Source organism: Choloepus didactylus, chromosome 19, assembly GCF_015220235.1.
Source record: "Choloepus didactylus isolate mChoDid1 chromosome 19, mChoDid1.pri, whole genome shotgun sequence".
Lineage (NCBI taxonomy): Eukaryota > Metazoa > Chordata > Mammalia > Pilosa > Megalonychidae > Choloepus > Choloepus didactylus.
In genome coordinates, this window is record NC_051325.1 from 63,642,399 (window position 1) to 63,667,975 (window position 25,577).

Below are 25,577 nucleotides of genomic sequence, written 5' to 3' on the forward strand. Positions count from 1 at the left end.
TCAGCACCTTACTCAAACTTCTCGCCCACCTGTCCCTGACCCCCCTCCCCAGACCCGCCAACGTTGCAAACACTTTCTCTTTTCAGGCCCACCCGTCCAAGGCAAACATCGGGTTTCAGGTGAGTTGGGTGTATCTTCACTTCCACCCCCGGCCCCTCTGCCCATCACTCACACACTTGGCTGTTTACCGCTCAGAACATGCTTGGATCCACACATCAATTTCAGTTTAGACATCTATCCCACACATTCTCAGAGCAAATTAAATCAGATCAAGCAGAAATTGCTTTAAAGGGAGTTAATATTCGAACTAAAGTCCTGCTTAAAGCCACCGTGCTAACCAGCGCTGCTGCACTCACCCTGTTATCTGGGTCAGGTAAGTGGACAAGTAGCGGCCCCTTGGGGGTCTTTTTAAGAACTGGCCCTGGGAAACCCTAATCTCCTTCGAGCTCTGGCTTTCAGTTGACAACGGGGTGAGCTGCCACCAAACACGGTAGAAGAGCAGCAGCCGACTTGGAGCGGGCAGATGGGGTTAGGGCACTGTCCGTGCAGAATGCAACATGTATACACCGCTTTCAGAGCATTTAAAGTGGGGGCAACTATTTTTAATAGCTGGAATTGGAAAACACTCAAAAGCCAATGGCAAAGGAAAGGCAAATTATGGGGAAGCAAAATGGAATTGAAATAATCATTGGAAATGGAATTTATGAGGCTCAGTGGTCTCAAGAAAGGGCTTTTGTGGTGGGAAGAGAACAACAGCCCCCAAAGGCGTCCAGGCCTGGAGCCCAAAACCTTTGATTTTGTCACTTCACACAGCAAAAGGGACTGTGCAGTTGAGAGTACAGTCATGGACCTCCAAGTATGGAGCGTACCCTGTATCATCCAGCTGGGCCCAGTGTGCTGACGCAAGTCCTTAAAAGCAGAGAACCTCTCCCAGCTGTGGTCAGAGAGACGTGCGGAGCCAGGGAGCTGGTGTGTGGGAAAGACATGCCCCACACTTGCTGTCACTGAAGATGGAGAAACGACCCCGAGTCAAGAAACTGGCGCAGCTTCTAGAAACTGAAAATACAAGGGAAATGTTTCTCCCCACAAACTTCCAGAAAGGAACGCAGCCTGGCTGATGCCTTGATTTTAGCCCAGGGAGGCCCATCTTGGACTTCTGACCTGCAGAACTGTAAGAGAGTAAGTTTGTGTTGTTTAAGTTACTGAGTTTGGGATAATTTGCTACGCAGCCATAGGTGACTAACACAGCTCAGGGATACGGATCAAACTGCCTAAGTCCCACCTGCCCCCCTTTTCCTGCTGCACCGTCTTGCTGCTCCTGCAAAAAGGAAGTAATTGGTGTGTCTATGCTACAGGATTAATTTAAGGGTGAAGTAAGATAATGCATGGAGAGGTAGGAGCACTCAAAGTGTGGAAGTCATAGCCAGAGTAAAGACAGGAGCTGGGCACCACAAAAAACAAAATTTAGAATTCATGAGGGCAGCCATGCTATAGACCATGGCTTTATCAATGGAAAGCTTATTACAGTTTTTCAGCAAAGATGTATATGTCAGGGTTATATTCAACTGTAAGTTGGAGCTAATGGTATTTTTATTCACTCATTCATTCAATACATTCATTCAGTAACAATTTTTGAGCCTCCTGTGCTGGACACCGGAGAGACATGCCCCGCCCTGTGAGCTCCTTGCTGTTCCCTGGCCAGGGAACAAGTTGATTAAATGTACACTAAATAAAAAAGGATCCAAAAGAGAGAGTGATCTCGGGACATAAGATATGATGTGAGCCCTTCGCAGAAGCTCCTGAGTGCTGAAAGTTGTGGTATTTCCTACAACAAGGAGGGGAAAGATTTTCAGTTGACACACGTCTGAGCTGTTTGAAATGGGAACTGTTCTATTTTCTTCTTAGTTCCCAGAGATAAAACTGAAGCCCTCTTATTTATGCTGCACAATCTCTATACCTTGTTTGCCCTTGGCCAGTTTTTGCAGGGAGATTCCTTCCTCTTTGCCATTTTCCCGCACCTGGTAGCCTGTGATTCTTGCAGTGCCTTCACTCCCTTTGGGAATCCTCTCCTCGCCCTCTGCCCTTGTGAGCCTGGCCTGAAGAAGGGCCAAGCCCTCGCTTCTGGTTTGATTATGATGCTCCCCGTCCTCTAATCACCCTGCCAGGCCTAGCTACCCCTCAAAACTGAACGCGCTGAGGATGCTGAGCTGAAGACAGCACTGCCTGGTAGATGAAAGCCCCAGGCTTGCCCAGCCACACAGACCTTTCTAGACAGGTTTTGGTGACTGAGAAAAAATGCTATTTTTTTAAGTCATTTTTGTTTTCATTTTGTTCCTAGAACTTTCTGTGGATCAAAATTTTCCAGCAGTCACAAACACAAATCAAAGAATCAGGGAGAATTAAAGACTGTATACATGTGTGTATTATGTGTTCAGTGGAACCATATGAAATTGCCATCTTTGTACAGGGAAACCATGAAATTAAAAGTGAGTGTGTGTATCCACACATGCACAGGCAAGCACACGTGCAGGAGATCCTGGCTGATTAGAGTTGAGCACTCTGTCCCCTAAGCTCAGAGGTGAAACGCTGAGCACTTGCACATGCTGCCTGGTTAACCCTCTTTTCCTTTCAGGAAGCTGTTGGTTGGGCATGGCATGGGGGTCAGTGTTGGAAAGGGCCATGGGTGGACACTGTCTGTTTGGGAGGGTGTATTACTCAGGGTTCTCTAGGGAAACAGAACCAACAGGGATATCTGTAAATATAAGATTTTATAAAAGTGTCTCACGCAACTGTGGGGATGCACGATTCCAAATTCTGTAGGGAAGGATGCATGAGTCCAAATTCCATAGAGCAGGCAGCTAGCTGGCAACTCCAATGAAGGTCTTCAGTGATCTCCCCAGGAAAGGCTGGCTGGCTAAAGAAGAAGGGAAGTTCTCTCTCTTCTCCCTTAAACGTCTTCAACCGATTGGATTAAATCCAGCTGATTGAATCCCCTCATTAGAAGACATGCCCTTTGTTGACGTAATCAGCCACAGATGCAGTCGATTGGCTGATGATCTAATAAACCAGCCTTCTGGTGAATTAACCAGCCACAAATGTCCTTGCAGTAATAGTTAGGCCAGTGCTTGCTTGACCAGACACCTGGGTACCATCACCTGGCCAAGTTGACACATGAACCAACCATCACAGAGGGAGAGGGAATGTCCCCCCCTTGAAGCTCCGGAGACGAAGTCTCGGATGAGGGCTCAGATGGGCCTGGAAGCGGTTGGCTCTGTGTATCCCACTGAGAGCACCATCATCCTCTCAACAAACTGTTGGACTATTTCCTTCTCCTGGGCATTGGAGTTGAAGACCACACTTGCTGTTTCCTTCAAGGCTAGGTGTTGGCTGTTCTTACCAAATGGCAGGCTCCTGCCCCTTCTCGGCGCCGCACCTCTGCTTCTTTCATATCCACCTTTTCCAGATGTGCCACACCCACGTGTCCCAATGGTTCCGAGCCATTCACCCTCTGATGGTGGCTGAGCCTTAGTGCTAAATTCACCAAGGAGAGAAAGCAACTGGCTGCTCCTACTTGGTGGTCAGCCTCCCACCAGGGCACATGTCCATGCAGGATTACATTAGCTGAGGCCAGGAAGGGGTTGGCCCCTTATCTCCTCCTGCTCTGGCCACACTGACCTTTCAGTTCCTCACGCAGGCTGGGCTCATGGCTTGGACTTTGCCATTCTCTCTCCCTGGAATGTTCCAGTGTCTCTGTTGGTCATCACCTCCTCGAAGAGGTCTTCCCTGATTGCCCACATGGCCTGTGGCTATTCCTCTCCTCTCAGGCACCACCAGGAATTCTGTCCTCTTTCTTCACACACAAATCACGCTTTGAAATTGTCTTAGGTATTTGTCCCAGGCTGGTGTTGTGCACTGTCCAGTGGAATGCAAGCTCCATGTAAGCTGGTCCTTGCCTCATCTGCTATTTTCCTGATGCTTAGAAAAGCTCCAGGCACAGAGTAGGCACAGGCAATGTTTGTTGAATTAATAGAGGTCATCTACAGCAAATAGAGTGCTTCTCAGTGTCCAATGCCACGGGAGAAGCAAGAAATCTGAACAGAAACTTCACCAAATAGGATACACACATAGTAACGAGGTGTGTGAAAAGATGTTCCACATTGTTAACATGGAGAAAATGCAAATTGAAGCCACTAGATATCACTGCACACCTATCAGAATGGATTAAGAAAACAATAAACAAGCAAACAAAACAAAATGAAAAACTGACAACACTAAATGCTGTTGAGGACGTGGAGTGACTGAAACGCTCATCCATTGCTAGCGGGAATGCGCAGTGGTGCCGTGAGCATGGAAAACTATTCAGCGGCTGCTCATACAGTCAAACATACAGTTGCCACATAACCCAGCAATCCCCCTCCTAGGTATTAATCTGAGAGAAACAAAAACATATGTCCACACAAGTCCCTGCACATAAATGTTTATGACAGCTCTGTAATTGCCCAAAACCAGAAAGAATTCAAATGTCCCTCAGCAATAAAAACAAAACAAAACAAAAACTACTGACATATTCAACAATTCAAAGAACTACAGTGTAAAAGAGTGACATTTATTGAATGGAAATGACATTTTTAATTTTTGAATTAAAAATGTCATTTTTGAGGGCCTTTTCTGCATTGGTGACGATGCCTGTGTACGCCCAAAAGGCAAAAAAGATAGCAAATTTCTATAGTCACTTCCCTGTCTTAGTTCTTAGTCTTGCACTCATCATGAGCTTCATTGAGACAGTTAGATTCATATTCACCCAGATTTCCCTTTGGAGTTCTGACATTTCCCATGCCAGCCCAGAAAGCTTTTCCAAGTGTGTACAGACAAGGCTGTGTGGCCCCATGCAGAGTTGCTCACCAGCCTCCTCAGCCCATGGAAGAGAAAGGCTGAGCCTCCAGGAGGCCTATTTAAGTGAGGGCTGGGCCTGGGGAGGGCAGCCAAACTCAGGCCAATCCAGACAAACCCAGGCCAGCCAGGCCAAACCAGGTCAGCCCAGGTCAACCCAGGCTAACCCAAGTCAACCCAAGTCAACCCAGGCCTACCCAGCCAAATCCAGGCCAACCAGGTCAGCCCAGGTCAACACAGGTCAACCCAAGTCAACCCAGACCAACTCAAGTCAAAGTAGGCCAAACCAGTCCAACCCAGCCAAATCCAGGCCAACCCAGCTCAGACCAGGTCAACCCAGGCCAACCCAGGTCAACTAAAGTCAACCCAGGCCAACCCAGCCAAATCCAGGCCCACTCAGGTCAGCTCAGGTCAACCCAGGCCAACCCAGTCAAATCCAGGCCAACCAGGTCAGGCCAGGCCAACCTAGGCCAACCCAGGTCAACCCAAGTCAACCCAGCCAAATCCAGGCCAATCCGAGTCAAAGTAGGCCAATACAGCCAAATCCAGGCCAACCCAGGTCAGCCCAGGTCAACCCAGGTCAGCCCAGGTCAACCCAAGTCAACATAGGCCAACCCAGCCAAGTCCAGGCCAACTCAGGTCAGCCCAGGTCAACCCAGGCCAATCCAGGTCAACCCAAGTCAACCCAGGCCAACCCAGCCAAATCCAGGCCAACCCAAATCAAAGTAGGCCAACCCAAGCCAACCCAGCCAAATCCAGGCCAACCTAGGTCAGCCCAGGTCAACACAGGCCAACCCAGGTCAAGCCAAGTCAACCCAGGCCAACCCAGCCAAATCCAGGCCAACCCAGGCCAAACTAGGCTGCCTCAGGCCACCTCAGGCCAACCTAGGCCAAATCCACGTCAGCCTAGCCCAACCCAGCCCACCCCAGTCAAACCCAGGCCATCCCAGATCAAATCCAGGTCAACCAATCAGGTCAACCGACCAAACCAAGGTCAACCCAGGCCAACTCAAGCCAAACCCTGGCCAAACCCAGGCCAGCCCAGGTCAACCCACTTGCCCCGCTCTGGCTGAGCTTTGGCAACTCTGTCATCAAGCAAAAGGGTCCCTGTGTACCAAGGTGCAGACTGGCTCAGGCCCAGCTGGTTCCATTCTGTCAGAGGGCCTTTGAATGCTCTGTAAAGAGCACATCATTCCCAATTAAACACTGCACATTAAAAGGTCTTGATGGAAATCAGCATCTAGTAGCTGCCAAAACAAAGACCCTGCCAGGTATGGCACCAAACAGTCCAACTGTTTGACAGCACGTCTTATTGCTGAATCATTATGCTGCCAGCTACTTGACATCACTTTCAAACCACTTCTTTATTTAAATAATTATAAAGCTTCTTGGCCTCTGACAAATAAAAGTGAAGCCTTCCCATGTGCCGGCAGAGCCGGGCAGGTAACATGAACAGAGCTGGGCTCCCTGCCCCCTGCGTGGTTTCTGTTCTTCCTAATTTGTGTTTGTCCAGAGCGATGGGAAATCCAGAGGTGTGCAGATTTGTTATTCCCTTTCCACCTCTGTCAATCACAGTGAGGTTTTACATTATTGGATATGAGTATGGGGTGAATTATTCAGGTTTCTATTTTGATGAATGGGAAAAAAAATGCCTTCAGAGATCCCAGAATTGTGTGTGTGTGTGTGTGTGTGTGTGTGTGAGTGTGGTGTTTCGGGAAAACAAACATCACCTTCAGCAATCACCACTCCTACTTCCTGTGTATAATTTTCTACAAATCTTTTGTCCGGTGAGTAAAGAGCGCTCACTATGAGACTTGCCCTGTCATCCTGAGCCTCATTTTCCTCACCTGTGAACTTCAATAGCAGTCCCAGTATTACTCACTGCCTGAGCTGTGGAAAGGTTATTTGCAAAGTGCACAGGAACAAAATCTGGGTGCTGTCAAGTATTGTGCTAACCATGCGCCCTTCATAGAGTCATCAAACAAATACCTACTACTGCTCTGCCTGGGAATGAGTTTTTCAGAAATGGGCAAGACTGAAGGGCCCCGGTCTCCCTTATCATCTGCTGCTGACCACAATCAGAACGCCCTCTGCAACTGCCTGATGGGAGCACAAGAGTGGGGCACACACGCTCGTGGTTATTTCCAGATGAGAGCTGAGGATGACCAACCTGCTCCATTACCACATCTAATAAATTGGAGGCTTTGCCTGATGGTACCATGTCTGGGTTTCCCCAGCCGTAACCAAGAGAGAACTTGCTTGTCTTGTCGTAGATGACCTCGAAGAGAAGACAAGGCATGTAAGACCTTCAAAATACTTGCAATAGAGGGATGAGTTTGTTATACAACTTCCCCCTTTCCTCTCAGATTTATTTACTCACTAACCACCTGTGCAGACAGTTGCCTTTTATTCTCATTTAGATAACCCGTGAGGGTGTCTGGGTCAATTGGCTATGCATCTGTGTGTGTTAGAAACCTCCCTCACTTAAAAACTGATCTCTGGTCTCCAAGCTTAGCTGACTTCAGGGTTGTGTTATGACAACACCTCCTCCACCTCATATTACTAATTTCATTTATAGCAGAACCAATAACTCATACATTCAAGGCGGTTTGTCATGCATACCTGTAAAGAGATTGGAAGTTTACTGAAGCATGCTGGGTAAACATGACAACAGCGGCTGCCCGTCTCCTGGAATCCCGCCAAGTTCTTTAGATTTGGGCAATATTTTCTGTAATGCATGTGAATTTATGCTACAGAGGCACCCTTGCTACCCTGGCTGGCCCCACCATCACCTCTGAAATTCCATTTAGTTTCAATTTTACTGCTTGACAGGCGCTCGTTTCGAGCTGCGCCCTGTCAAGGTGACGTGTCACCAGCATCATCTTTGTATTGATTTAGAAGACTCGCCCGGATGTACGTCGGCTGAGCAGAAAGTACTTCGTTCTGCACACAGTGAGTAAACAGAGGCAGGGCTGCTGTGCAAGAGGGGCCTGCAGCAGCCCCCACCCCACACCACTTCCCACAGTGGCCTGGAGCCATCCCATCCGGAAGGGTCGTGGTAACTGACGGGTTCCGGCCGGAGACTCAGCCTGCATGCTTGGAGCAAAGCCCACCCACCCCACTTTTACTTTTAGAAGGCTGCAGCTGAAGGAAATTAAAATGTGCATCTATGACTTTTGCAAGCATAGGTACCTTTTGACAACAATGCCACTTTCTAAACTTATCCTGTAAATAAACTCACGGAAACGCTCACAAATGTCATAGATTCACGGGAAGGAGCTCCCTAAGCTATTGGGAAGAACCCCAGATGCTGGACGAGAGCAAAGGCTCAGCGACCCTCATCTCGTGGAGGTCTCTGGTCTCTGCCCTCCCAGCAAGCACCCCTCCTTCTGGTAGCACGTCCTCAGTCTGCATTGGCGGGGGCCACTCCCCAACACGGAGGCTCTAGTGGACTGATTCCATCGGGCTTGGCCGAGTGACCCAGATCAAGCCAATCAACTCTTGAATCATCCTGGCACAGTGATGAGTTCAGAAAGGGCTACAATGACTCAAGTTGGTCCAACTGTCCTGTTTCCAGGACTTGTGCTGAAATGACTGAAAACAGTCCACTCCCCTGCTGGAGGTGCTGAGGAGGGAGGAGATGACAGTGGAGTCACTGGCCACATCCTGCTACCGGAAGGAGAAAGCCTCATTCAGAGTGAAGCTAACAGGTGAGAACACAGAGGAAGGCAAAGCCAGAGAGCAAGGGAAACATATTGGGCACCTGGATACAGCTGTGCCTGAAGGTCAATACATCATGGCTTTGGGACTCCTTGAGCCAATATATTCCTTTTTAAAGAAACTTAAGGCAGTATGAATCATGATTCACTCTTGTACGACTTAAAAATATATACTGATAATACAACTTAGAACCCCAATACCAGAATCAGAGTCTTCCCAAACTATCTTAAAACTGTTAAGCATCTCTTGCAACCAAGAGAGTCTGATTCTAAATCAGTAGTACCTTTTAGATTCCCTCAAGTGCCGTCCTTTGTAAAACCAATCTCTCAACCTGTCAGGAGCACAAAGTGATCTGACTGTTTGGAGGAAACGTACCATTTTAAAACGAAAAGGGAAAGTCATCTTTCTCCGTGATCTCCTTTTGGCATCTGTGTGTCACCCATTCTTCTCAGCCTGTCCCGTGTCCCTGGCTATCAGCTCTCTCCTGCTTTGGAGATAGCCAGTGAGTCCTCTGGCTGTAGACCGGGCTTATTCCCAGCTCTCCCATCCCCTGCCTTGGATTCAGAGAACGGGGCGGTCAACTGAGCCCTCTGCCCAGATGGCTCCTCCAGCCGCCCTCTCCCAGTGGCCTTGAATAATGTGTGTGAAGACACTTGACTTAACTTGAACTATTAATTTTACTTTATTTTACATGCCCACAGTCAATGGCATTTGAACACGAGAGGAAAATCTATGTAAATGAATACATGCGATTATGTAAAATTGTGTAAAAGACTATGAAAACTGGGGCCCTGGCTGCATTGCGCTACCGTCGGGCTTTCTAACCCAGGTGGCCCCATCCTGGCTTTGTTCCAGACCCCAGGAAAACAGCTCTAGCTCGGAAAAGACTTGGTTTTCCGATTACACTGAAACACCCTGGCCGGGTTAGAGGTTCCGTCTCTCTCCTTGAATGGAAACATTCCTTGTTTCAGATGACGCTGGAAGGTGAAAAGCCTTGTATGTTTGAAAATCAGGACCATGCTTTTGATTTTACAAAATTGTGGTTAAAACTTTCTGCCAAATGCTGTGGTTTTAGTGACTCCCAAGGCGGTTGATGCTCGTGGTTCAGCAGAGGCCCTGGCTGTGATGGCAAGACACAGAGCCAGCTCCTCACCCCCGAGGCAGAGCTGTGCCCTGCAAGGGGCCATCGGGAAACCCCAGAGGACTGGATCCGCTGGATTCCCTGAAAGCAGAGCCTGATGCAGGTATTTGGGCGCAGACAGTTTCTTCTAAAGGCAACCCAGGGTAGGGAGATGCAGACTGAGAAGGCAGAAAAGGCCTCCCCAGGAGGCTGCGCTATTGAGCTGCTTACCAATTGGGCAAGGGGGTCTCAGCCCTCACTGGGCCCCCGTCAGAACCCTGTAGAATCTGCTCAGAATGGCCCTTTATACATGCCCATTAAGAATGTGTTAGTCTGCTCTGTGCGGGCCGAGGAGCCCCCCGAGTGAGGGGGCACTGCTGGGGCTTGAGGGGGAGCTGCCAGCATGCCTGGGAACAGCCCACCACGGCTGCAGCAGAAGTCACAAGCAGGCTTCACTGCTAAGTGTCGGCTCCAATGCAGACAAACCCTCCCTGGCCGTCCATTCTGAACCAGCCCCCAGCGCCTCCCCAGGACCACCATGCCCCTTCTTCTTATCCCCTGCATGTCAGGAATGCCAAGAGATAGCCTAGGTTTGGGGCCATCCAATTAACTGGCCTGGACTTTAATGGGGTCTCAGCTGTTTTGGGGTCTGGGGACTGCACTTAGCAAACCATCCATCCCAAACATCATTTGCAAGTTGAGCTTCGTAGACCAGGCCACACCTGGGCAGGGCCTCCTCCACTGAGCGAGTTTGGGATGTCTGCTCCCTCCATGGCCACGTGTTCCTGCTTACCTCCCCCCTTACTCTGTGGGTTCTCCATCTGCAACTGGAGAGCTGGAAAGCAAGCTCCTCAGAGCCCACCCTCCACTGCAGTTGTCATGCAGCAGAGGCTCCAGGGCCAGTGTCTGTGTGTCTCACCTCTGACTGTCAGGGAAGCAGACAAGAGTTCTTGAGTGACAGAGCTCGTTGCTGGCTGGGTTCCACATCTGCTGTCTTAGCCTCAGGACTCCACATCTGGGCGGGGAACAACCACACACAACAAATGTTCTCTACTTCCCTTCACTTGTTCACTCCAGACTTAGCTCAGCCACATGTCCTGAGAACCTGCCTGCCTCAGTCAAGAGGGCTCAGGTCTTTAAGAAAACAACAAAACAGATTTCCAGGGAAGGACCTGTACATCCACATTTCTGTCTACGCAAATGCATTGCTTCACTCCTCTTTTTTGCCTTTTCCCTTTTCCCTCCCCTCCCTGGCATTGTTTTGGTTGGAGAAAAACTGAGTTGAGATACATGCTTCTGCCTGGCTTCTGTTCTGCAAACAAGAGTGTGAGCAAACTAACACTTTCTTAATGGGAATGTGGGCCAGGCCCTGCTAGGCCAGGCCCTCTTGGGAATGAGCTACTTCCTTCCAGCTGTACAAGTGAAGAAAACCTTATCAGGGATGTGGTTCTGATCTCAAGGGTGTAAGCTCTGTGTTTGAGGCTGAAGCAGCTAGGGGTTGAGCGTCATCACATCCACCACTCGGCTGTTTCCTGTGGGCAAAGGGCAGAGCAGATGCCCTCCCCCCAGCCCTGCAATGTCCATCAGCTTCCTGGCACAGCCAGCAGCTCACCTGCATCAAAGGTGCCATGGAAGCAGGAAGTGCTTCCTTCCTGTGTCCTTACCACCATGCCTAAGTGCACAAGCTTTGGAAACAACAGTGTGTGTCTGAGTCAACTCTGCCCCTTACGCTGGGCAGTGTAATAGTTTTCCATTGCTGTGTAACAAATAGCCCCAAAACTTAGTGGCTCGGAACCTTCACCATGTCATTCTATCTCATGATTTTGTGCGTCAAGAATTCAGACACGGTTCTGCTGGATGATTCTTCAGTTCTGTATAGTGTCAGTGGAGGTAGCTTGGTGAACTCCGCTGATGGATGCGCTAGCCTGGAGGGTCCAGGACAGCCTCACTCCACAGTCTGGCAGCTTGTGAGTTGGGCTCACCCACAAGGCCCCCCAGCAGGGTGTCCTCTAAGTGCTCAGATTTCTTACATGGCAACTCAGGGTCCCCGAGAGCCTGTCCAAGAGTTCCTGGTGGAAGTTTCTAGTCTTCTTCCTTAAGACCCAGCCTTGGAAGAGCCAGAAGTCATGTCTTTCACACTCCATTGGCCAAGTGAGCCACTGAGGCCACTGGATGTGAGCGGGGGATGCCAACTCCACCTCTCGATGGAGGAGCAGCAAGGGGTCCGCGGCCACCTTTAACCGGCCAGCCAGAGCACCTTCTAATGTCTCAGTTTCCTCCTGTGGAAACAGGGGTGATCTCGGACCCTGCCTCAGACTGGGAGTGAGAAGAAAATGGGGTAATCCATTTAACCTACTCAGCCTTGCACAGGATCCATAGGGCTGGCTCCTCTTTGCCTTGGTTCAGGCTGCATGGGAATCTCCTGGACACCCACTTCTCGGGGACCCCAGAACCAAGCACAGGGCTGCCAACCAGGGACGCCGCTGTCCTCCAGCCACGCTGCCTCTCCTGCGCCCTCGTGACTCTCCTTTGAAGGTCTCTGGGTTGGGAGGCCTCTGGGCTGGGGGGATCATGGTGCTCACTACAGGTCATTATCTTCTAAAGGCAACGAGTATTTGTTGAAAATGTGCCTTGCCTGGCAGTAATTTATAAATGAAAGAGAGGAAATTCATGATAGTCTGAAATCCCCAAGAAGAGACTATTTATAAATGCCGAGAGCATTATCCTTGCCAATTCCCCAAGCTTAAGTAACTGAGGGGGAGGAGTGAGTGCAACTTTGTTCAATGGTATCTGAAAAACCGCGCTGCGAAAGGTACTCACCAAGCAAGGGAGCCACCGCAGGCTCCGGGGTGGCCTGCCTAACGCAGGACACGGCCATCATTGTCTTGGTGGTGGCAGTGATGGGCGGCAGATGTCACCATCAGTACAGGGCCACCCCAAGCTCACACTGTCAAGGGCCAGGGGACGGCGACCCAATCCAACCAGTGGGTGGGAGGCAGAGGCTCCGCAGGCGGGAAGGACCCTCTATGTCAGGAAAGAAGTCACCAGGTTACGTGAAGGTTCACCTGGGGGGAGGTGGGCCAGGGAGTGGCTTCAGCCTTCACTATTTACAACCCAGCTCATCACTACTCCTTCCCATTCATGGGAAACAGGGACCCGAAACTGTGTGGAAGGTGGAGGAGAGCTAAGGAGCCAGCCCACCGTGGCTGGCCTCAGTCTGGAAGGACAGACAGGTAATCCCAAAGGCCTGAGCGTGGGGGTTCTGGAACAGAGCGCAGCATCTGCTCTCCAGTCCCAGACTGTGCGTGTTCGTGTTTTCTCACCTGTAAATTGAGGCTGATGTTGCAAGTCCCCCTTCAGTGGTGGGGAGGGTGCAAGGACGAGCTGGAGTATCCAGCGTGAAAGTGCCAGGCGCGGCCGGCCACTGCACACGCCCTGCTGAGCTCACCCGCCTCTTCCCCGACTCTGCTCCGGGTCTACCTGTCCCCGGCCTGGGAGGTCTGCACAGACAAGGCCGTGCGTTTCCCATCCGCAGCTGCACCCCTGGAATGTTGGAACCTAAATGAACTGAGGACAGCGGAGCACCCAGCAGGGAGGAGAGGCAGCTCTGCATCCTTTGCAACTGGACCAGAACTGGGCCTGGTTCCTGGGAGGCCACATCTGGGCTCTCCTCGGCCATCTGGGCACGCAGGGTGCTGGACCAGGACACTCGGTGGTGGTCTGCTGGGTGGCTGTCCGTGGTCCTGGGGGAACACGTGGGTCTTCTCGGAGAACACCTGGGAGGAGACGCCTCCCACTTCGCTCACCGTCTCCCTCAGCCCTGGGCACGCTGGAGAGCTATGACGCCTCCCCGGGTTGGGGAGCCCTGGGTGGCCAGTGGGCCTGCGCTCCTTTCCCGTCTGCTTCAGGTGGGCTATGGGACCCCGGGAAGTTTGGCCCTCTCTCTGAGCCAAGTTTCCTCATCTGGAAACAGGGTTGGAGCAAATAGCAGGGGTGTTGCCTGGCAAAGCACTGGAGGCAGTGTGTTGTTGCCCAAATGTCAGGGACGGTTTTCATCCCCCTCCCTGACGTGCCTGAGCAGAGCAGCTGGGAGGCTTCTGTCCAGACTTCAGCTTTCTGTGGGGGCCCTCCACGGGGATCCCAGGGGCCCCTCCTTTTGGCACCTGCCAGGCAGAGTAGGGACCCCACATCTACTGGTTTATCTGCACCGCCTCCCACCCTCCCATGCCCCCATCCCTTCACCACAAATTCACCTGGCATTTGTCTCTTCCACGGGCAGCCCCTGATCTGTTTCCAGTCCATTTTCCATGGGAGGAAACTTGCTCTGAGGGACTGAGTCTACAGATTTTGGCTTGAGAGCTGGATCCTCTGTCTTTAAGCCTCTCTGCTGTTTCTCACCAGCATCCAGTAGCCTCGAGGTCCCCCCTGGCTGTCCAAGAAACATATCCTTCTGCCCCAGCTAGCAAGTTGATACCCCAGCATCTTCTGCCACCCCCCCCCCCCCCGCCATCTCACTCCCTGTAAATTCAGGCACTCCTCTTCCCGGCGTACTGTAGCGCCCTCACTAGGAAGGTACCAGAAACTAAGTCACAGCAGGTGTTCAAGATGGAAACATTTGGAAGTGATATAGCACCTTAGCCAGAAGGTCGTAAACACTGGTGCACTTTCTGGGGCAGCAGGGGTACATCAAGAATAGAGTTGCTCAGACCCTACCTGAAATTTGCAGAACTTGAACCTTCAGGGCTGGGGGAGGTCCAGGCATCCACATGTTTAAAGAAGCTCATCAGATGGTCCTGAAATGCCAACTGAAGTTTGAGAATCGCTTCCTTATCCCAAGGAAGTTAACCGCCAACTGTGGATTATGTTTTTAAGCAGGTAGCTTCTTTCTTGTGCCTCCATACTGTAGTTTCTTCTCCACTAAAGCCTCAACCTCAGACCCAGAAAGCAAGGGGGAGGGGAGGCTTCCCCTCTGGATGGCTGATGGGGGGTTTGCTTCTTAAGTCAGGGACATGTGTCTCTTTGGCCCCTGTGCTTAGTGGAGTGCCCCATGTTTCCGCATTTACTGTCTGGATCTGAGCAGAATGGAAGAGGGCTGGGAATTCCGGTCACCCACCCAGGGGACTTGGCCGTGTCAACAATTCTGAGGCCTTTGTTCCAGAGGAGGTTGTCAGGAACAAACCAAAAATTCAGTAATAAAACCCGGTTAAATATAACTCAAAAGGACCCAACCAGCGACTGCGTAAGTGAAAGCTGTTTCCCCCAGGGATGTCCGGAGCGGCTGAAGCCAGCGTCACATCATCAAAGTTCAGTCTCAGAATTCCAGGTGGATATTTTAATTCATAAGGAACATTTTCCACTTCCTTTCATTTTCTTGGTCCCCCTAGTTTTATTGCCACTCTCAGTCTACTCATACTCCCAGCTTCTCCCCTGTTCTCTTCCTCCTTTTAAACTCGGTATCTAATTGGATTGCTGTTTACTTGGATTCCCTCTGCTGGCACGTTTGTCTTGATCATCTTCCTTGCTCTCCTCCCCTTGCCTTTGGAATCCCACATTGTGGGAGGTTGTGGGAGCGCCGTTCCCCTGAGCCACCCTCCGCTGGCCCCGGTTATAAGTTCTGGGAGGGAGAGAGGAGAGGAGCCCCCGCCCACTCCTCCCAGGTTAGCCCCGGGAGCCTCCTCTCATACCTTCCAGGTTAGCCCCACGAAGCCCCACCCACTCCTTCCAGGTTAGCCCGGGAGGCCCCGCCCACTCCTTCTAGACTAGCAGCGGAAAGCCCCGCCCACTCCAGGTTAGCCCCGGGAGGCCCCGCCCACACTCGCTGGTCCCGCCTCTCCCGAGCACCTGCGCCAGCCCTGTCCTTGGTGCTGGCGAGACTTCAGCGCCCCCGGCCGGCTGCCTGGAGCGGGCGGGACCCGCAGGGCCTCTTCCAGCAGAAGCCTGTTGAGGGCCGGTCAGCCCTGGGATGATAAAGATCCGGGATAACGGTCCAGAGGCAAGATCAGGGCAAGACCCGGATTCAGGAAGCAGCTCTGAAGGGGGGTGGGGTTGAAAGTGGGGGAGAGAGGGGTGGGGGAGGGGAGGGTTGGAGTGGAGGTGGGGGAGGGGACTGGGACTGGGGGAGGGCGGGTGGAGGGCCTTGGGGTCCATGGAGACATTCGGGCCGGGGGTGGGCTGTGATACTCTAATTCACGTTTTCAGTGGATCCCTCTGGGGCCTGGATTGTGGAGAGAGCAGCAGGGAGGAAGCCATTGCGGGGACCCAGGTAGGAGAGGACGGTGCTCTCCCAGGTGGAGAGATTTGGAATAGGCTTTGGGGACGAACCAAGGGAAAAAGAGAGGAAGAAAGAAGAGGAGGGAGGTGGGAGGGGGAGGAGGAGGGAGAAATCAGTCCTCTGCTGGCACCCCGATGGCACCAGGACCCAGCTGCGGAATGGGCTGGATCCACACACAGTGGGCACAGCTGCACAGCAGGAGGTCCCAGGGCGTGGCGCATGGGGGTAGTGCCCTGGTCCTGGGGGTCAGGGCACCCCTTCTGGGAGACCTGGGGAGCTTGAGGAGGGGTGCCTGGTCCCAGCTGGCACCTGTCAGTGGACCTGTGTCCATGGCTTCCACATCAACTGGCTGACCGTGCCCTCTTTTTTGCCTTCTGTCAAGCTGCTTCTAAAAACCAGCAAAGAGCAAATCAGACACGAGGCAAGGCCAAGAGTGAGGGTTCTGTTACTGGCATCCCCAGACTCGTGTCCCTGCTCCTACCCCTGTGCCTCCCGCTTTCCTCACAGCAGACAGGGAAAAAACCAGGAAAGCCACAAGTGGAGCAGAACAAAGTCTTAGGGATCTGGAAACCTCCCCGCTCTGCTGCCAGGATTTTCTCTAGCGTATCTGGGACCTTTGAGAGTGACACATGGTTTCACGGTGTGGTTCCATTTTGTTTTCCCTTCTGAACCCTATCTCCTGCTCCACAGACATTTCCTAAGACTCATTTTCCAGCTTCCCCTTCCCCCTCTTCCTAGGGGTGCAGTGGCACCCTGAGAGCTGGATTTCTCAGAACCCTGCTTTTGGTGAAACCCCAGCACATGTGCTGAACTTCCCCACTTCCTGGGGACAGTGTCCCGCCAAGGGCGTGGCTCGGGACACAGCAGCCCTGGGTTCTGGCTCCAGCACCTCCACTTGTTTCATGCCCCAGATTCTTCTTCTGTAAAATGGGGGTAGGGGGACAGGATGTACCCCCTATGGTTACAAGAACAAAGGTAGAAAATGCAAATGAAGGGCTTGCACGGAGGAAGAACGTGGCAGATGCGAGCATTATCGTGCTTGTTTCTTCAGTCACCGGGGCCTCCGAGGCTCAAACCTGGGCTACACAGAGAGGGTGCTGCCCCCGTGGTCTCCACCTTAAGGCTCTTGCTGGGTCCAGGAGACAGACAGACGGAAAGTAACCCCACAACAGAGAGGTGGGTGTGCAGCCCTAGGGCAGCCCCCAGGTCCACCGTCCCTGGGGAGTGGGCAAGGCACGCCAGGGAGAAGAGCTCACCCCCTCTGTTGGCTTGTGCAGGCTGATGGATTCCTGAGGAGGGATGGCGGGGCCAGAGGAATGGAACACAGAGGGCAGTGTGGGCTCCTTTGGGGTGTAGGGCCAAGCATTGGAGTTGGGGGAAAGTGGGTGACTGAGGATAAAGCTGGAAAGGAAGATGGGGAGGGGACTTTGAGTCTCCCCACTAGGGTCCTGACCAAGAGAGAGCCTGCTGGGCACCCCCATTTCTAAGTCACACTGCTCATGAGGCAGCCCAGCCTGGTGGCCGGGCAGCCTCTGCACTGTCACTGGGCTGATTTCTGTGTGTGGAACAGGGGATGTGAGGATGAACGGAGACTACGATGGGAAACCTTCAGCGCGGGGCCCGGCACCCACAAGTACCGGCAAATCTTAGAGGAGGGAGAGGGTGTTGGTAGAGAGAAAAACACTAATTATAAGGCCTATTCTCTCCTTCATCCCCAGCATGACTTGGCTTTGGCGGGCGAGAATTATTGGAAGTGAAGGCAGTGAGCTACTTGTTCTGGTCTTGCCCTTTTCTTTCCTCCTGTTTCCTTTAAGATTGTTCTTCTCTGTTCCATGCGGGGAGGTTCTCTTGAACCAGGCAGCAGGCTGACTTCATTCATTTCCACAGTGCCTTGGCAATCTTCAATGGTCTGCAAAGATTTTGTTTTATTCTACCAACAGACTTTTGCTAACATCTTCCTGCTTTCTTTACAAAACAGCTTTTTGTCTAACATTGAAGTGTCTAAAAAATAATGATAAATAGGGAAGGGAAAAAAAACAACCCAAATTCACGTGAGATGAAAGGCAGGGAGGTGCGGTGAGGCGCTGGTGCCGGCGTTTGATTTGCTTCTAAAGATGGCCCCTTCCCACTGGCGTCAACAAGTGGCAGACAGAGGGGAGAAGCCTATCGCGCTCAGCAAACATCTGGGGTCCAATTACAGTCAACAGTTTACAGGTGTTGAGAGGAGAGCCACCCTCACACCACCCTCCCGGGTGCAGTTTCTGAATCTCTCTATAAAACAAAAGCGCACTCTTCTCTAGGGCTCTCCATCGGGGTGCGGAGCTCACAGCTCCTCCTCCAGGCAGCTGCAGCCCTCCCCGCGCCCGGCGCAGCGTGGCAAGGCTCAGCGCTCCCCCAGGTGGCGGCCGCCGCGCTGCTTCCCCGGATTCCTCATGCTGAGTCGTCGACTGCGCCCGGAGGTCCAGACTCCCTAGCTCCAAGGCGGGGTGGGGCATCTGGCAAGTAAGGTCTCTGGGGAAGGCCAGCAGTTCTCAGACTCCAGCCAGCATGAACATCAGCGGGAGAGGCTGCTGAAAGGCGAGTTCCCAGGCCCCCCATCCTCCAAAGCTCCCTGTGGATGGGCTGAGGCAGGGGCACAGGTGCCTGCATTTCCGGGAAGACCCGTGGGGAGGGGTTGGGGTGAGGATAGCAGGCAGATGTAGCTCCCGTGGGTCTGGGTGGGGCCTGAGCATCTGCATTTTAGAAAAACTCCCAGGGGCTGCTGAGGCTGCCGGTCTTGGAGTAGCTGTGAGCCAGCGGAGCATCCTCTGACACCCTCTGCTGTATGTTTTAGATCCTATCTCCCCTCCTCTCTACATGTGGCCTCACTGCTTGCTGCGTTCACAGTCCGTCTAGCAAACTGCTGCTATCCACGGACCCCAGCAGTCGCTGCAGCGCTTCAGAGACCACGGCCACGGGACGGCCTGTGTTGGGTAGAGAGGCTTCCTCCATGGGGCATGTTTAGGGGTGCCACGCAGCCCAGGACCGCGGGGCTGAGTTAGAATGCTGGCGCTGCCCCTCCACCTGGGCAACCTGGGCAAGTCACCTCATCTTCTGGGCCGCCCTTCTCCCAACTGTAAAATGGGGGTGACAACAGGACACGCATTAGGAGGATTATATGAGCTAACTTACATAAAGCTCCTAGACGGGTGCCTGCCACACAGCAGCTCATAAGGGCTGCCTGCTGAGTGGAAGTGCCCCAACTTGAAGGCTCCGAGATATTTATTTGACAGTGGGGAGATGTGTGTGTGCCAGTGTTTGCACCTCAGGACTGTCCGGCACTGTTTTCCCCCAACTGGCCTGATGCTTAGTGCTTGCCCAGTTGCACGGGGCACATTCGAGCCGAGGCTGGGCTATGGGTTACCTCTCCCCAAAACACATCTGCGTATGCTTTGGCCTTCTGAAGACAGAGCTGCCGCCTGAGTCCAGGACATTTCAGGACAATGGTTAGAATGGGAGAGCTGCCTCGCTGTGCGGAGAGGAGCCTTTGTCAGCCTCTGCAATCACTCCACGGTGGTGACAAAGCCCCTTGCATTAGGCGCAAAGCGGGAAGGGTGTCCCTCACCTCCTGCTAGTACATGGCTGAGGAATGGCATTTCACTCTGGCATTGCTTTTTGATGGAAGTGTTCATGAAATCTCACTTGCTACGCAGATCCTCTGAGTGAGTCTGGATGTTATGGTCAGCCCAGCAGTTCAGCCCTGGAAATCAGTGCCCTGGACTTCTCACCAGGATGAGCAGGACATGGGGTGAGGGGCGGCAGCCTGGTACAAACTTGGTGTCTCATTTAGTCATGCCATTTTACGGGTTGAGGAACTAAACCTCGCTGTGTTTATTCTTGCATATAAAATGTACCCCACTTCTCTTGAGTTATCTAAAATCTGATTTCCTGAAGACCAGTTCAGAGAGCTAACCAGCAGACCACACTGCCTTGAAGTGTGAGAGTTGAGAGACGGGAGAAGAAAGGAGCTATTGTGCAGCTTTCCCTGCTCTCTCACCAGAGTTGAGTCTGACCTTGGAGCTCCACAGTTTCGCTCAGTCTTCTTTCCCTCCTTTCTAGCATATTTCTCAAACCAGAACTAATGTATTCTGGACACAAATCTCCTCCAAACCAAGACAAAGAAAATTAGAAATATCTGAGCAAATAAAACCACTTTTCTTTAAACCTCCAAGCCAAAAGGAAACAAGCACACACCCCGAGTCACTTTCCAAGTTGTACATGTTTTTCACTGGATGATCCCTTAAAGAAATGTCCTCCAGCTCGGAAATCACCTAGGCCAAGCAAAGGGAGCTGGCCCTCAGCCCTTCCCTCCGGGAATTTCTTCTTCTTCTCTGCCTTAAGAGCCCGTGTGGACGCACAGACGGGCTTTAGTACCGCCCCCAAACCTTAGGGGCACATCCGGAGCAGGACAGCCTTGGGTGCATCTCCTTTCTTTAATTTGCTCTGCTTTCCGGAGAGTGAGCTGAACGTGGGCTTGAGGCTCTGAGGCAGGCCCGGGGCCGGGGATGCGGTAAGAAAACACACTTGCTAAACTAAAGGAAGGGCAGAATGGAAGTGCCCGCTCCCCGCGCTGGCCAGGCCAGGAAGTCGGGCTAAGCCAGCAGGGGCCCCCCATCCAAAGGCGTGCACGGGTTGGGGGGCGGGGCGCTCCTGTCCCAGCTCCCCCCGGTTCCCCGCTTGGCCCCGGGAGGCGGAGCGCCCTCGGCCTCTTCGGTCCCGGGCGGGCTCGCCACGCCCCGCGCTGGTCGGGGCCTGGAGGGGCGGCGGAGGGGCGCGCGAGGCGGGGGCGCGGGGCGCGCGCGGCCCCTTTAAGGCCCGCGTCAGGCCGAGCGAGCGCAGGGGCCGGGCGCGGGGCGGGGCCTCGGCGGGGCGGCCGCGCGGCTTCACCTGCAGCTCGGAGCGCGCGGAACAGAGGCGCGGGCGGCTGCGAGGCCGGCGGACGCACCGGCCCGAGGGAGCGCGCCGCCGGCCACACTTGGCCTGGCTCCGGGGAGCCCCGGCGGCGAGCGCGGAGGACGCGGCCGGGCTGGAGGCTCGGGGTCGGCGCGGGGGAGCGGCGGCGGCGGCGGCGCTGGCGGCAGCGGCGGGGAGCGGGCTCCGGACGCCGGGCACCGGGCGGGCGCCGGGGCGCGGCGCGGCGGGGAAGATGACCGCGGGCTCCGGCGTGCTCCTCGTGCTGCTCTCGCTCTCCGGCTCGCTCCGGGTAAGTTGCCGCCCCCTGCGCCGGCCTCTCGGGAGCCCCGGGCAGCGCGGGACCGGCCCCGGAGCCGGCGGGGCGCGCACACGCCCTGGGGGGGCTCTCCCGGGCTTCCCCGGCCCGTGATGGTGTCCCCACCGCGCGCTCCGCGGCACCCAGCCGGGCGCCCGCGCTCCTCGAAGCCGCCGGCGGTCGGCAGGAGTAGGGAGGCGCCGGGGCGGCGTGGAGCCGCGGAGCCGAGCGGGGCGACAGTGTGGGCGGCGGACGGCGCGAGCCCTGCCCGTAGCGGGACCCGCCGAGCGTCCCTCGCCGCCCGGTGCCTGCGGCCGCTACCCGAAGCTCGGCTCGGTCGCGCCGGGACAGGCTGCCCGCTGGCGGAGCCGGCGCGCCCTCCACCGCCCGGGAGCCGCGCGCCTCCGGAGTTGGCTCGCCCGGCCCGGGCCGGGGCTGCGGGCTAGGGGAGCCTGGCGGGGGCGGGCCGGGGTGCGGGGCCGTCCGGTCCGGCCGCCTCTGCCTGAGGGCTGGGGGTCCGCGGCTCAGCGCCGCCGCGCTCTTCTTGGTGGTGTCGGCCAGGACCGTCGTTGCGGCTGGGTGGCGGTTGTGGACTGCTGGGCACTCTCGCCGCGGAGCCCCGCCGCGGCGCGGTCTGCAGCCGGAGTTCTGGCGGGGCCCTCGCTGCTTGGATCGGGGCCGGGGGAGCCGGGCACGGGGTTGGCGCGGGCAGGGACTGCGCCCAGGGATCGCGAGCCGGACGCCCGCTTTCTTCTTGGGAGCTGCGCCGGCCCTCTCCTCAGCTTGCGCTCTGCGTTCCGCGGGGCGCCTGGGGGGCGCGTGCCGAGCTGCTGGGGGTGGGGGGCGGGGAGCCCTGGCGAGCCCTGGGCGGAGGCGGAGGGGCCGCGGGAGTTGCAGGCACCCCCTCTCGTGGCCGATCGGCCTCGCTGCCTCCTCCCGGGCCGCGCTGTTATAACCTCGGAAATAAACAAGTGCGGGCCGCCGAGGCCGGCTCCGAGGCCGCAGGGGGCGCCCGGGGTGAGCCGGGCGGAAACTTTCGTGGACGAGTTTAGCCTCCTTCTGGGTGCGAGTGCTATTTGGAATCTGTATTCCCGAGGACTGGATCTGCGATTCGGAGCTTTTCCCCAGCAATGACGCCGCGCCCCACTCTGCTTAGCCTTGGGGCGTTTGGGTGGAGGTGTGCCTGCGTCTGGGGCCAGCGTCGGGGTGCCCGGGAGCTCTGGGCTCGGAAGCCCAGGCGCGCGGGGTTGGAGGAGGCGGCGGGCGGGAGGCGCGTTCCGCTCTGGCAGCCCGGTGGTAAAGGCGCGACTGTGGGCTGCGGGGTGCAGGCTGCGCTCCCAGCTCCCTCCGCTCCTTCCCCTGTCGCGGGCTGGCTTCCCCGCTGCACACGCCGCTGTCTGTCCCTGCAGCCCCCACGCCCGGCGCTTGCTGTGGCGCCGGTTCCCCGCAGCCAGGGAGGGGCCCTTTTGCCATCCCCATCCTCCTCTGTCCTCTCGGTGCCATCTAGATGTCCTCATCGGGCAGGAAAGCCGAGCGAGCGTCCTAGGACAGGAGGATGCCTACCCTTTCTCTCGTGGAGGGGCTGGAGGTGGGGGCGCCCAGGGCCAAGGAGTGTCAAAGGAAGAGGAGAGAGGACGGGATCTGGGCCCCTCCCCCACCCCCTCGGTGTACCCCGGTCTTCTTGCAGCCTCCCTCAGAGCCGGTTGCTTTGCCCAGCTCTCAGTTGACTCCCAGGACTCCTCTTTATTGCTCTCTCCCATCTCCTCCCTCCTGGGGTGAACCTCGCAGAGGAGACTTCAGGAGGCATTGGTCCTCCCCCTTAAAGCACACAGTGTGGGGCCCACGGGGGAAAATGGCTCCTCAAAGGGCGGGCCTGGACCCTGCTGGCCCCCAGCTGCTGGCCCCGCCTGGAGCCCCCCTCCCCTTCAGGGGCTTCCTTGGCTGACACTGGACTCCTGGTCTGCCCTGTGCACCCCGCAGGCCCCCAGCCTTGCTGCCAGCCTGCCCTGCGCTCCCTGTGGCGCGTCCTCCCAGTGGCTTGGGAGAAAGGCGTCCGCTCCAGCCAGTGCTCCTTTAAGTCCCCAGAGGCCAGAGAGGCAGCGGCTGCTTGGCCGGGAGGAGCCCCGTCATCGGCGTTCCTGTGGCAGCCGAGACCTTGCCCACCGCAGACCCTCCATAAAAGATCACATTAGATTTCTGTGGATTGTTTTTGCTTTAACCTCCCTGCTTTCTGTCCCTAGGCCCATACTGAGGATCTTACGTCCAGACAGACCTGTAAGGCTGGGTTCTCAGAAGCAGATTACACGGCACTAATCTCCCAAAATATTCTGGAAGGAGAAAAGCTACTCAAAGGTAGGGACAGGGGCGCTGCGGGTAGAAGTGAATTTAAAGCCATGCTCTCGATTGGGGAAAACTTTTAGACTGAAACGTCAAGGCTTGGCTGGTCTTAGAGCTGTGCTGTCAACAAAACGGAGGTTGTGAGTTCACCGGGGTGCTTGAAAGGCATTTGAATCACAGGTGAATGATTAAGAGTCCCTGTCATTTTTGAGTGAGGTGAATCATTTCCTGGGCAGCAAATTAGAATGTGGATGTAACGTCACCCAAATAATGTGCAGAGAGACTTTCTTACCAAGTATTTTTACATATGAGATTCTGAATCCTTAAATTATCCCAGCTCTGAAACGCGTGATAAAGCAGACGATGTTGTTGGAAATGCGGTAAATAAGCCCACAGCCGTGCTGTTCACAAATGTGGCATTCATTTTCATTACTGCCCCACTGACAACACGGAAACACACATGCAGGAGGGAATTACCAATTAGCTCTATTGTAATTGCAGGATTATATCCACATTTGTGATGGGAATCTCGGAGACAGCTTCAGAACTCAAATGACAATAGATCATCCTGCGTATTGATCTGTTTCCCTTTCAAGACAAACTAATTAAACTTTATATTTGCATGGGAGGGAGAATAAATCAGTTTTTCCTTCTCTGAGGTTTTAGACTCATACAGCTGCACTCGGCCTGTGTGCCTTCCCTCTCTGCAGCCGTTTCCCAGAAGTGGGAGTCTTTTAGCTGATTTTAAAGTGATGGCGGGGGGAGCGAACTTTAAATAAAGTATCAAAGCAACATTTCAACATTCACAACAAAATAATCCCCAGCCTGCTGGTTTTTCCCCAGTTTTATTTTCCAGCTCTCCTAGCACTATGTGACTGAGGGGAGAAATAGTTTTCCTTCAAGAGCTAACAGCAGGGTGTGTGTGTGCGTTGCATGTGCACACACATAGAACGAGTTGACTTTTCACATCTTCTTGCCTTGTGACAGAGCTTGTTGACCTAACTTGTTTGTTTCCGGCTTTGTGAATCAGAATTTTTATTTTACACAGAGTCTGCCTTCTGATATTTATTTACTGTTATCTGTTATTGTCACCTGCTGAGATAGCTGTGTAATGAGATTGATCTTGTCTTTGATGACCAGCAAAACAAAACAACAGCAAAACAGAAACCTTCTAGGCAGTTGGCCGAGAAGCAGAACTAACGTGCTGTAGAAGTAGGCATAGGGAATGGAGAGTGTTCAGGAGATAAGACACTTTTGATGCAGCGTAGAGTTAGAAAGGGCCAGCGGTCTTTCTCAGTCCTTTTCTTCCTGACAGTTCCGGTGTGTCCGCGGTGTCCGTCATGCTCGGGACAGTGTCCTGTCACGTATCGTGCGGGAGGTGCTGACTGCAGCCCCCCTGTCAGCTTGTTCTGGGCCCCTCCGTTACCCCCCTGAAGCCGCCCCCTCCCTGACTGTGTGGTGGAGTCTTGATAATCGTGATGTATCTCGGAACATCCGTTTGACTCAGGGACTTAAAAAAAAAAAAAAAAAAAAAAACCCTCCTTTTCGTAATGGTCAATATTGTCGGCTGTAGAACAGAACAGAACAGAAACTCCTCATACTTTTTACGACAAAATGTGAGGTTTCAACCCAGCTCTCCTCTCTCTCGTGAGGGGCGGCTCTCAGCCCTGTGGGTGCCAGGGAAAGCCTTGCTCGCTGGTGATGGTGGCCTGGCCCCTGCGCCAGGAGGCTTTCATCTGGTGAGGGGCAAGAGCTGAGTCGTGGAAGCTGAACCTGGACCAGCTCTCGGGCTCGGTGGTTGTGCGGCTCAAGTTCTAAGCCTTCTACCTGGGGGGAGGGCCGGCCACGAGTCAGGGAAGAATTGCAGCCCGTCTCCCCAGCACCAGGGGTCCTGGGTCCTCCCCCCTCCAGGCTGGGCTTGGGTCCTTTGGATTTCTCCAGTACTTGGTGTGAACCTTCACACTCTTGTCTCCTCCTGGCTCTTCTTAAGG

General features: G+C 54.3%; 1 protein-coding gene across 3 annotated transcripts in view; it reads left to right on the forward strand.

The window, feature by feature from the left end:
* Positions 1-21,144: 21,144 nt before the first annotated feature.
* CDH4 (cadherin 4) overlaps positions 21,145-25,577 on the forward strand; it is a 607,874-nt gene continuing 603,441 nt past the window's right edge. For all 3 annotated transcript variants that reach the window (XM_037812041.1, XM_037812039.1, XM_037812040.1), the window contains exons 1-2: positions 21,145-21,243; positions 23,490-23,601. In XM_037812041.1, coding sequence (XP_037667969.1) covers positions 21,187-21,243; positions 23,490-23,601 — 169 coding nt within the window. In that variant the 5' untranslated portion in view covers positions 21,145-21,186. The remainder of the gene's footprint in view (positions 21,244-23,489; positions 23,602-25,577) is intronic.